This window comes from Parasteatoda tepidariorum, chromosome 8, assembly GCF_043381705.1.
Source record: "Parasteatoda tepidariorum isolate YZ-2023 chromosome 8, CAS_Ptep_4.0, whole genome shotgun sequence".
Classification (NCBI taxonomy): Eukaryota; Metazoa; Arthropoda; class Arachnida; order Araneae; family Theridiidae; genus Parasteatoda; species Parasteatoda tepidariorum.
The window spans coordinates 41452348-41465767 of record NC_092211.1 but is presented as its reverse complement, the minus strand read 5'-3'; the positions used below and the strand labels follow the sequence as shown (position 1 = coordinate 41465767).

General features: G+C 28.9%; 1 protein-coding gene across 2 annotated transcripts in view; it reads right to left on the bottom strand.

The window, feature by feature from the left end:
* The window catches only part of LOC107455702 (uncharacterized protein PF3D7_1120000-like), a 13442-nt gene extending 2287 nt beyond the window's left edge, over window positions 1-11155 (bottom strand). Inside the window, exons 1-6 of one of the 2 annotated variants that reach the window (XM_043055655.2) lie at window positions 11059-11155; window positions 8247-8308; window positions 6103-6211; window positions 4431-4554; window positions 2014-2229; window positions 410-478 (exon numbers count right to left, since the gene is read on the bottom strand). In XM_043055655.2, coding sequence (XP_042911589.1) covers window positions 410-478; window positions 2014-2229; window positions 4431-4554; window positions 6103-6211; window positions 8247-8304 — 576 coding nt within the window. In that variant the 5' untranslated portion in view covers window positions 8305-8308; window positions 11059-11155. Of the gene's footprint in view, window positions 1-409; window positions 479-2013; window positions 2230-4430; window positions 4555-6102; window positions 6212-8246; window positions 8309-10950 lie in introns of both variants that reach the window. The other variant, XM_071184691.1, reaches the window with a different exon arrangement.
* Between the last annotated feature and the right edge of the window lie 2265 nt (window positions 11156-13420).

Here is a 13420-nt window from a genome sequence, read left to right as displayed (position 1 = left end):
CTCGAACCAATCCATGACGATTCGACCCTTATGACATGGTGCATTATCCTGTTGGTAAACACCATCCCCCGCAGGAAAAACTTTTACCATAAATGGGTGAACCTGGTCTGCAACTATATTCAAGTAGCTTACAGACGTCAGGGATCGTTCTATGAGGATTATGGGTCCTAATGTGCCCCATGAAAACATTGTTCCTGGGCGAGAAACCATGAAAACCTGGACGAGCCCATTGTTATACATGGAGGGTGGTCATAATGTGATGGCTCTTCGGTGTATATATGTATAAGGAGAGGAAGAAGGAAAGAGAGAACAGCTGTACTTTACAGACGAAAATTTAAAAAAAAGGGAAGTAGATGAAAGTTTCCGATTTTCTTTCGCATTAGTGTTTTAAAATTCTATAAATCATTACCTGGGTTCCTTGTCCAACAAGCTTTGATAATGATTTCTTCAGAGCTTTCGCATCCATTTTCTCCAAAATCTGTTAATTAAAAGGAAAAGACATAAAATATTTTTTTGAGCTAAAATAACATTCAGTTATAGCTATCCAGTTATAGGGTTTTTATACATTCAAAAATTTATACCTGAAGTGTTTTTAAGATGTCTAGGTGATCTCCGTCTTTAAGAGATCTGGAGATCTTAAGAGATTATCTTTAAGAAATAATCTATATCTTTTAAAAGACTCTCATTTGATCTGCAGCATTTACAATCTAATAATCCAAATAAGGTACATAATTGTTTAGATTATATATTATGGGAATAATCCAAATAAGGTGCATAATTGTTTAGATTTCTTTGGAGTTGAAGCAAAATCTTCGTCTCCAATCAACCTTAAGGGAAAACAATTCCTACTACTAGAGAATCAACAAGCTTTGCAACATTCATTCTGGTGTACACGGTCTAAAGACTATTCAATAGTTTTGAGAAGCCGTTGTGAACATCGGAACATAAACTAACCAGTTAACTGGAGATGAAATACGCTTTCAGGAGGAACTTAATCATCATAAAAAGTAAACATAGCTTCTGTTCACGGGCTAATATCCAGGCGAGACAATGTAGGACGAGACAACTATTCATTTGAGATAGGGTGCCAGATTCTTGTCGCGTCCATTACAACTGACCATTCCCTTAATAATAGGTTGAGAAAAATATCTAGGAACGCTTAAGTAGGAAATAAGAATAAACGTTCTTCTTTTCTCCAACTAGTAGTTTTGGTGTAGCTGTGACCAGTCTGTGTAGGGGTCAGGGAACTGGTCTTGCATTAGAAAGGTTCTCTGTTCGAATCCCGGGCAAGGCATGGATGTTCTTTCATTCTCTATGTACTATCTGCTCTGACAGTAGGAGCAACGTTGATCCCTGAAAGAGTGGCCAACAAATATGCCCTTCAGATGCCTGTATGACGAAAGGTCATTCTTTAGGTGGGCATTTGAAAGAGAAAGTTTTGGAGTTCAGTGCCAAGCACAGGTAACATAAGATAGTTCGACTCTTTTAAAAGATGTATGATAGACTTAGTATATTGTCACAAATTTAGGAGCCTCTTAGAATAACATTTTCGACAAATATTTCCTTTTTTATAGAAAATAAATATGGCTTTGAGCTTTTGTCCTCTTCTTTACATCACATAGTATAATTGCTACAGCAATATAATTGCTTTAATTTTTGTTTGAATCATCAATCAGCCATTAGAGTCTAAAAATAAATATTATTTAATGAGAAATACTATATTTCGCTGGTTTAAATGATTATTTTCATTTAGAAGTGTAGTAGTTATTCAACATTCCTGTGATTAAATTGAAAATAACAAATAAACGGTGTTTTTTGTAAAAGAAAAAATATTTAAGCGTATAAAATTGATACAATGACCTTTATACTCTGAGAAACATACAGAATTTAGAAAGCAGTTTTCAGTTTTCTTCCAATTATTTATTATTATTACTATTAAAGAACTATCAATAGTCTACAGCGATAATAAAAATTGAATTTTAACTGCCAATACGACAACTTTATTTTTCTTACCATTTCCTTCAATCGAATAATGAAATCCCTGATATTGAAGTCTTCGAAAATATTATCAGGATCAGAGTGAAGTGATCGCTTCTCAATGAGGCCCATTTTTTCTAAAAGTTCTTTTAGTTTTCCTGTGACCTGTTCTTTTATGTGCTCCATAATTTCTTTACCGGTATCATCATCTTCGATTTTAAGATCTTTCATTTTTTCTCTTAGATCTTTCAACTGTAATGAAAGAAATATTTAAACAGCATTTAAAATGTGCACACAATTTAAAAGTGAAAAAATCACATCCTGCAAATCTCTTACAAAAGGGTTTGAATTTCTTCATTACTTTAGAAAAGAACATCATTTGTATGTTAATTTATAATAAAAATAAATTCACGCAAAATTAATTTTAATGAAAATTATTATTAAGTAAATGAATTTTAAATAAGAAGTATGGGATCGGAAAGTGACCAGTAAAAATTAAAAGTACAGTATAAAAAATATCATGCAAAAAAATTTAAACTTTAATGATTAACATAGCTTCTTATTTTTTAGAACTTTGCTTTTTTAGAGATTTAGATGGTTCGAAATTCATTTTAGCTGCATGCGACTATATAAATTCTTTGTAGAGGTTTTTTCTGTAATATGAAGACATTCAACCAAAGTATAGGACATCCAGATCTCCAGATTTGAATCCGGTGAAAGAAATGAATACCTTGTAGAGAAATTGCTATTTTGAATCCTCCTTCACGAGCATTGCATAAGCCCAAGAATTATTCCATGCTTAGTCTTTGATTTTCATATTCAACTTCCCTGAATGTTTTAATATGAAAATTCAGTTCCACAAATGCATAGCAGTTAGCGGTGGACAAATTCATTAGTAAAACTCAATTTTGTAATAAAAATCTATTTAGTCTACATTTTATCTAAACTTCTTGTCTCTAAGCTCATTCGTTTTCAAATTAGAGACAAAAAAAAAGACTGTGTCTTATTTTTAGGAGAGTATTATGCAGTTTAAGTTAAATGCAGCAAAAGCATTACGTGTAAAAAAGCTGGAAAATCATGAAAATTGAATGCAAAATTTTAAAAAAAATCAGCATGAAAGTAAAGTATTTTCTCTGATTATTTTTCTCTTTTAAGCGCAAGTTTCCATGCATTGCGCATGGGTTTTGTTTGAGATGTATACTGAGATGATTGAAATGTTTAGTACGTAATTAATATTAATATAATATAATAATATTCGTATGTGGTTATCTAACACTTAAAGCTTATGACAATTTATACAACTTTCAAAGAGCAGTGTTCGCTACCCCCCGGGCCGTCCAAGGAAGTTTAAATTATTTCCGTTCTATTGTAGTGCATTTCGCACGGTTTTGTAGAACTTTTCATGGACAAGAGGTTAACCGAAAGCTAAGAGGCATCAACTAAAGCAGCACCAATAATGCGTATATTATTGTATTTTATTTTGAAGTCGTGTTTAAATGCAATTGAATTGAAATTATTAAATCAAAACAATATAAATAATCAATACAATCATCTCAGCTGAAAATTATCAAACGTTGACCGGTCCTCAGTGATAAAAAGGTTGGGAACCACTGTTCTAAAATACAGATGATTGTAGCCTTTCATATGAGATGGACCTACATTAATATCGCTGAAATATTTATGCTATTATACATTATGCATTATTTTTCGCTAAAGTCTATGGCAATTAATAACACTTACAATTAAAGTATCCAATGTATGGGAGCAATTCGGTATTCTAGATTATGTTTCAGTTGCACACGAGTACACTGCAATTGTTGAAACATTTCTGCTGTTTATGTGATAATCTATCACTAAAATTTATGACAATCTATACCACTTTCAATGAACGTATCATATTTTTGGAGCATCGTTGAACCATCGATTTCCTTAAAAGTGGATTTGGCGAGACTTTGAGACTACTGAGATATTCATGTTGTAATCAGACAATACATTTTTACTTTTTATTATATTTTATACCTGAATTGACAACATTTTATACCTAAAGTTTTATTAAACTAAAGTTAAAATCCATAGTACCATAATATTCCATAATTTTACATGAGCTTAAAATTCTTATAAAGGAACTTTCTTAAGAGATGTAAAAGGAAAATATCCTTAATATAGGGAATATTTTAATTAAATTTTACTGCAAGAGTTTGGTAATATGATTCTCTCCTGTGTCAGACCCATGGCAAAAATGTCTGATACATTCGATATTAGATATTATTCATCATTATTGCTAATTATCGGAAAGAGAAATTTCTATCAAAGATAGTTGAGTATTCTTTTATTAACGTAATTTTAAGGTGGAATTTTACATACACGCAGTATAAAAAAATCTATAAAGCCAGAAAAATTATAATAGATCTTCTATTTCATTTAAAAAAGCAATTACGTTTTGGATATCTTACTTTCTTTAAAGCTTCCTTATGTATATCCTTGTTCTGTTTAACAGCATCGTCGAGTTTCTTCAAGGCATCGTCAAATGCCTTTCTAAGGAAGTCTGCTAACTCTTCTTTGAGACCTCTTTCAAATCTAAGAAACATAAAATTTATGTGAGACTGTACTGAATGCATCGATTATAAAACATTAATTTCAGTTATAAAATTTGCTACTTTTTAAGTTTCTGTTTACCATACTTTCTGATCTAAATTAAAAATATGATTATCTATCTTTAAAGAAAAAATCTAAAAATATTTTTCATTAGAGTAAAGTACTTTTCAAACTCCGTTGATCTTTGTTATATTGACTAGGCAGAATGCGCAAAATGATTTATGAGCAGTTGATTTATTTCATTTTGGAATACCACTGGAGCGACTCCAGCCGCTGTGCTCATCCAGAATGTAAATACGAAAAGAGTAACATCTCATCTGTCCGAAAGAGTGATTTTTCCTGTCCTAACTGATGAGTTGCTAACTCCTTGGTTTCCTTGCTATGGCAGTCAGCCTGCATTAGAGAAGGTGCACTTACCTGGGAGATCCTTCACAGATATTTAAGTAGAGCACGAACTATCTCATCAACTTTTTTATTGCGTTCCGCAGTAGACTAAACGTTAAAACACGGTTCTCAGTAGATCAAAGATGTCGAACATCACTTGCAGCAGCCAGTGTTTGGGTGGATATCCACTTTGATCAATCAGTGGAGGGATCGAGGGTGCATGATATCAGTTTTCGTTAAACTGTTTCACCTTAAAGTGCTTTCCTTCGTGAGCAGATCATTGGGCTACCAAAGCAGGGCACCGTCCACTCCGTAGAGAATCAAAATTGCGATGACATGTCTTCGGATCATCCTCAGGCATGTTTCCCAGACCGGTGCCAACAGCCTACTGTGCAGCTCAAGTGCAACGTAAATAAAGTACCATTACTATTTATAAAGTACAACTCTCTAATTGCTTTTGAATTTTCCTGTTCTCAATTTTTCTGCAGAAATTAAGGAATGAATATGTATCGTTAGATGTTTTTAGAATTTATTTTAGTTATGTTAATCCCGGTTAACTAGGCTAGTTAAAAAGGTTCACACCATAGACTCAACCTTTTCCACTTCCTGCCACACCACCAGTGGAAAATGTAGAACGATTTATTCCTTGTCATTTTGATCACAAGTTTGAACGCCTAATCTTTCAATGTAAAGATATAACCTGGTTTTAAGAGAGCGTTCATCAATAGTTATCATTAATAATCTTATATCTTAAGAAGTATTATATTTTTGGAATATTAAATAATCCGTTTCCATATTTCTGAAATCGCTAATCGTTTCGTTTCTAGGATAATTTTTGATCAGCTGGAAGCAAGTGAAAAATTACCAAAAATCGTAGCTTCCCGCCAACTTTTTTATTATTTATCTATTTTAATTACTTTTAAGCACACAAAAATTAGAAAAAAAGAGTTGAATTTCCTTTCGCTTGGCGATCTGAAAAGTATCGTTTTTAGTATTTATTGAGCTCGCGTGATTCTAGTCCTTGAATATGTTCACTGAATGATAATAAATTGCATCGAAACGAGAAAATCTATTAAAAAAATGAAAAAACTAAGCAAAGTCAAACAATATTTTGAAAAACAGTTTAAAACGCAGAACTGCATTTACCTTTTCAACTCTTCAGTATTTTCAACTCCCAATACTTCATGAAGAGCTGGAGCATGTGACATGCCATGGAAAAAACTTTCAAAAACTTCATCGGAAGCCTTCTTTAAATCTAAAATGCAGGTAATATATAAACTAAATTAACTCAATAATAAAAAAGTTAATAGATAAAGTAATATACATTTTACGCGTAAAAAAAATAATTTTTTTGTTAATTTAAAATGTTAGTTTATTTATTAAAGAGTTTATTTGTTAATTGATGAGAGACTTATGCAGAGTGTTTGATAACCATTTCAATCGATAATATCAATTTCAATTGATAATATCGATTTCAATCGATAATTTGATAACGATTTAAGATTTATATCAATAAAAGAAAGTAATATAAAGGCTGTATCAAATTTTGAAGATTATCATCGAGAATAATCCAAGCAAAAAGAACTCAGTATAACTCATCAAAAGCTAATATATAAGTCTTTACTTGTAAAAAAGCTAACCTTTAAGTGATACGAAGACTACGAGAGCTTGTTTGTCTCATTTTCTAATGGTTTTGCCAAATATAAAGCCTTTTTATCCCTAAATTTAGTGGCTCTATAAAATAGTTCATATTAAATATATTTAAATTGAGTCTATCATTTTTGCTAAATAATAGCCAAGTCTAAATTTTCATTACTTTTATTTATTCTTTAAAACTTGCCCTTTTTATATATTTTTTTTAATAAGGAGAAAATTTGCACGTGAAAACTTATGCTATTTTCAATAACCGTGTAGCCATTATAAACAGAATAAAAAAGTAACAATATGATTCATTAGTACTAAAAAATTAAAATTAAAATAGCCATAAAAAGTAGCTAATAATTAAGTTTTACACTTCCATATATAAAGAGAAACAAATTACAAAGAAAGGTTAAAACAAAAGTTTAGAAATTTCGCATGCCAATAAGTGAGCCAAGCTGTTTTTTCGATCTGTTTGCACAAGCGTGAATAATATTACAAATTTTTTAGAGCTATTACGTTTTCTCTGATTAAAGTTTTTACAACTATTTTTAGTCTTATCTATAGAATCTATTTTCGTTTGTTGCCTCCTCTTTTATCAAGATTATATGGAATTTAATGCGGACTATTCTATAGTGCCTTAAGTATACATATCGTAGTATAAACAATGCTAAATGAATAGGCTTAGAGCCGCGATGGCTCAGGGGATAGAGCTTTCGCCTTCCAATGAGGCGAACCGGGTTCGAATCCCAGTCGATACGAATTCCTCATCCGGCTTGCACGACCACAGTGCTGACGTGGAATATCCTCAGTGGTAGACGGATCATGGGTTAGAGTCCCCTTGCCGTCAGGCTAACCGTGAGAGGTTCTGTTGGTCTTCCTCTCCATGTAACGCAAATGCGTGTTCTTCTTTTTCTTCAGCAAAACAGCCCCTTACATGCCTTGCCTGCCTCAACCACACGTAGTCTCCAACGCCTCCTGTCCATGGCAACTTTTTTCCAGTTGTTTATCTTTCATACTTTTAGATATTTAGCATGAGGGTTAGCTCCATCAAAAAGTACTCCACGAAGGCAAATTTCTCCCAATACTTGATCCAGGAGTTCTGGATTGGGTTTAAAATTATAAGGCTACGTACTTGAACATTAGTCGTCATAAACGAATAAAATTCGGTCAGCTGTTCAACGATGGTTATAAAATAAAATAAAATAAAATTAATAGGCTTGCTGTAAGTATAAAGATATTGCATTTATCTTTCGTTCGGTCACTTTCAACCCCTTCTTTTGAATTTTTCTTTGCTCTAATTGTTGTCCAATTGGACTATCTTTTTCATACTTAAATTTTTAATTTAAGTCGCATTTATAGCTTTTTACTGTATAACTTAAGAATGTTCTAAAGGCATATATTATGGATTATCATTGCTGAAAACTCTTTTTTCTGTTCCTGCATAAATGGTGAGCTTTCATTTAGTGAAATATATTCAGTGTAATGAAAAAAATTGCAATGCTTAAAGGCAAACGAATGTCACTATTTATTTAAATTTTTGTTTTGTAATTGTATTAAATATTTTATTACGAATTAAATTTTTTACGAAATAAAAATCCTACATTATAAATTTATAACTTCATATTTTTTCCAATTAAGTATAAACTTACCATCGTGAGAGGTGGCATAAGCCACGCCTACAAATAAAAGAACCAGGAGAATCTTCATAACTCTAAAGAAAGTAATGATCAATAAAACTCAGGTTTTTTTTAGTTCCACAAATAAAGGTTTATAACATTGAAGCATTTCTTACAAGAATACTACCAGCAATTAACTATTACAACAATGTTTACAGTAATTAACTATCACAATAATGTTTACAGCAATTAACAATCACTTAGAACAATGTTTATATCATTGAAATATTACTTACTGATATACTTACTATATTACTTACTGTTATTTAAATTATCCTTATTATTGAAAACAAAGTTTTTAAAGTAATAATAAGCACCCCATTTCCATTCTGTTAGCATACTTAAAGGTAAAGAGAATCTATTTGATATCTTTAAACATGAACTATTGAGGAGATCATTAAGAAAGTATTTTAGAATTTTATTGATTGATATATGGTAAACGGGTGTAAATTTTGTGCCTTTTATCATTAAATTCCTAAGTTCTAAGTTTTCTATAATATTTAAATTACCAGTAATAATATGTTAACTATGTTTATCAACAAAATCAAAGTATTTCTCTTCCTTACAGTGACATTCATAATCGGATATATTAATACTCCCTAAATTTTTGCTTATATTATTATAATTAAATGTAGTTCTACCAAGAGATTTATTATATTTAAAGCCTTTAATTATGTTAAAATCTTTCAATGGAAATAAAGTTTTAAAATTTTCAAAAATATTATGAAATTTGATCTTATCGAAAATAGGTTTCTGAAAGTTAATAACGAAATATAAATTATCTAAATGTTTCCTTTTATTTGGCGAAATTTTACTCATTTTGGCTTTTATAAGATNGAGATCATTCAGAAAGTATTTTAGAATTTTATTGATTGATGTATGGTAAATGGGTCTAAATTTTGTGCCTTTTATCATTAAATTCCTAAGTTCTAAGTTTTCTATAATATTTAAATTACCAGTAATAATATGTTTATGATGTTTATCAACAAAATCAAAATATTTCTTTTCCTCACAGTGACATTCATAATCGGATATATTAATACTCCCTAAATTTTTGCTTCAACATTATAATTAAATATAGTTCTGTCAAGAGATCTATTATATTTAAAGCTTTTAATAATGTTAAAATTTTTTAATGGAAATAAAGTTTTAAAATACATATATATATATATATTGAAATGGTGAAATTTAACCATTTTGAAGAAAATTTATCAATTATTAATAATTATTATTAATAAATATTATATATTACTGATTAATAATTTATCAATTATTAATCAGTATTTAAATTATTAATTTTTGATTTTCGTTCATTTCAATGAGGTTAAATAAACAATGCAGGGTGGTGTAAATTTTAAATTATAAAAAAATTAGTGTAAAAAAGTTTTCCTTTGATTTTTTTTTAAAGTGCTGCTTTTCTTCTTATTTACAGTCTACGCCTTCTTCATATTTAACATATAGGATTCTGACAAAACTTAACCTGCACAAACTCACAATAACTCATATAACTTAACTAACTAAGAATAACTCACATTTATAACTTGCACTAACTCGGAACAAATCACTTGAAAAACTTACAATAACTTACAAAAAAATAACATTTTATTCTCTGAAAAGTATTGTTTTTGATTAATATAAACCCCCTCCGAAAAACCTGCTCAAGGAATAACGCCGCAACAAATTTTCAAAAGATAAAACCTTTTTTACATACTCTTTACAGTATGATTCAAGAATGTGTGCATTTGAAAGCATTTTCCAAAAACCATAAGTTGAAGCTAATAAAAAAGTGTACAATAATCCTTTACATACGCGTGTTTCAGAAATGTTTTTAAAAAAAAGTTGTTCTAAAATTAGTATTTTTATACCCGCGAGCACAACTCTCAATTTTCAGTTTCATTACCTCAAAAATTTAACAGCGAGCCTATAAATATTGTAGTTTCTTTTACATGCAGAATTTTTATGCAGTCAGCTTATAGCATTTTTCGTAAAACGCGAAATAACTAAATAATATGCTGTAAATACTTCGTCAAATAGATTAAAATTTTTGGAAGTAATTTCTTCTGTGAGTATTAAAAACTTATTCTAAGAAGGTGCTTTTTAAAGTTCGTGTATTCGTATGCACTCATTTTTTCCATAAATGCAAAAATCACTGTGCTTTTTTCGGTATTATCGAATTTCAATTTATACCATTCAAAAAATATTCTCAAATATACATACTACTAACTCTCGATTTCTGTTGTCTGAAAATTTAAGAAAAAAAAATTTAAAAACTCTGCAGTTTTGTTTATTTTTAAAAACACATATTACAAGAATATTCTTCATATTTTCATTTTTGCTTATGACTATAATTTGCTAATAGCTGTTTTATCACAATAACTATAATTAGTAGTAAAGCGTATTCCAATGTAACACGCTATAACAAGGAATTCATAGTTCGTATAGGATATTCAAATCTCAGAACCATTCCGCTAAAATAATAAAAATTGAGTTCATTCTTATTTATTTTAAAAATAACTTGCTCTTTCACCGTAATGGATATTATATGAAAAAAAATTTACATTACTTTTGCTATTAATAACTAAATGATACATTCTAATTCCACATTACTAATTGTAAAAGAAAAAAAATTAGTAATCACTTAATAATTTTAACGAAATTTATTTAATTTTCCTTTTACTTGTATTCTGATATTTTCTAAAGAATATTCTGTTAGAAAAAGATAATTGTAAAGTACAATAAAGCATTTCAAATTAATAACAAACTGAAATAGTCCCTGCATACTTACAGCGACGAAAATGCTGTGATTTCTAACAAAAATTGAAAATTCACGGCAATTCAACTAGACCTTGCCACGCAATCACAGCAAAAACCGTGGGATTTTTGCATCTGTTTAAAACCTTTCTTCCATTTATCAATTATCAAATGAAAAGATAATATCACTTTTAAGGGAAAAAAATTCGGTGAAAAAGAGTACACGAAAGCAACAATCTTCAAAGCAAAAATTTAGTAAAGTTTCTTAAAATATTTTATTCAAAAAGATTTTATTTTTTAAAAATTAATTTCTGTTGAGAAAAGTAAATACATCTTTAGGAAAACAGAACTGAATTAAACTTATTGTGTAATAACTATTTAACAGTGAAAGTGTTTTAATAGCTTCAGATTCTTTCATATCAAAATTTTCTCATTTCTCTCATATCAATCTTTCATATTATTTCACTTCTTTTATATTATATCATCTCAATATTTTAAGTAATCTCAATTAAACGAACATACAATTTAAACTTTTTACTTGAAGATTTTATTTCTTCAATATTTAACATAAAAGCTACAAATAATATTTTCAACTTCAGAAGAAACAACAGAGTGTATTTTCATAGCATCATATTTAAAACTAACGAATATTAAATGTTTTTGTTTTTTTTTTTTTGTTATGAAAGTTTAGGCGAAATGTTCATGAGTAAATACCTAAGAATGAATACGAAAAATACGAATTTAAATGGATGATGGCAAATCAATTTTTTTCATGACTTTTAAAACGCTTTTTATTAAAAAAATTTTAAAAACTATAAAAATAAAACAAAACAAATATCATAAAATATAGTACACAGCAAACAACAGGCAAAATAAATTCACTATTAACGAAATAAATTAACTAAATAATTACTTATTGTCGTAATTACAAACCGTCATACTAACTATTTACGCTTTCTGCCGTGATTATGGTTTATATTTGCAATTGTAATCGTAATTGCAACTAATAGCAATTTGCTTCTTAAAAAAGTAAACGATTTACGATTTTCAGTAACTTTTTATTTTATCTAATCTTGATTACAATTTACAAGTAGTCATGTGTACAAGTAATATAATTACAAGTAATCTTAATTATTGTAATCAATTTATAAAGGTAATTGGTTTCAAATTTAGTAGACAATTACACATCCCCCCTTAGAAAAATTGGTTCAACACCGAACCATAATACCAAGCAAATAAGCTACACTATTTTATATTAAACAAATATTAATTTGAATTAACATTAAACAGTATATTAATTTTTTTCGATATTAAACAAATTAATTATTTGAGATAACCAATAATTTATCGATACGTGAACGCGCATTAGTTTTGACATATAAAATCAATTAATTCTAACCACACTTTAAGTATCGTAAAATTTCTCAGTCTAAATATTTTTAAAATATTGATCAAATAGACAATTATTTATTGACTTTCCTTATGCTTTTCTGCTTAAAGTATAAAACTGCATGTCTAATACTTTATACTTTATTTTATGATAATTTGCACGTGATCGTAGAACGAAGCAATTTAAGGTATCTGACTATTTTCGACAATTTTTTTTTAATTAATATGAAATTTAAAAGAAAAACTAATTTATTTACTTTATTAAATGTAAAACTGGCAATGAAAATTATTACTATTTTATTTTTGTTTTTTAAATGGCAATTTTATGCGAAAAATGAAGCATTTTTTGCATAGAAGCTAAATGATGTTAAAAAATTGGAGAAAACAAACAATCCTTTGAGGAATTTATTCAGATGGCTATCAACTATGTCTTGAACTATTATCGTAAAAGCAAGTGCATATACTACTGAATTAGGTATCAATTTTGTTTAAAAAAGAAAATTTTTAGAAATTTTCGCACTTCTCTTTGCGAAAAAACATGAGTAAAAATGAAATTCTTCTTTTTTCTCTTAGCCTATTGTTCTAAACTAGGGTGCTATTATCATGAACACTTATCGAAAATGGCGGACAATTATTTTAAAAACAGCATGAAATAAATTATAGGTTAACAATTATTTTAAAAACAGCATGAATGAAGGGTTTAAAGTGGTGCAAAATGTGAAAAAATATAAAAACCTGATTGTGAGATAAACGCATTTAAAAACTTCAAATCATTGTAGTCTATCCACTGTTATCGCCTTGCACAAAAACTGCTATGACTTTGTAAATAAATCGAGTGCAGACAAAAGTAAAGAATTTTTAGAAATCCAAGATTACAGAAATTTTAAATTAATAATAAACTCAATTTCAAAAATTTTGTCCAAAATCATGTTTTTGAACTAGTCAGATATTTAAATTTAATGCGAATGTTTAATACCATTGTATAATCAAAGAATTATTACTGCACT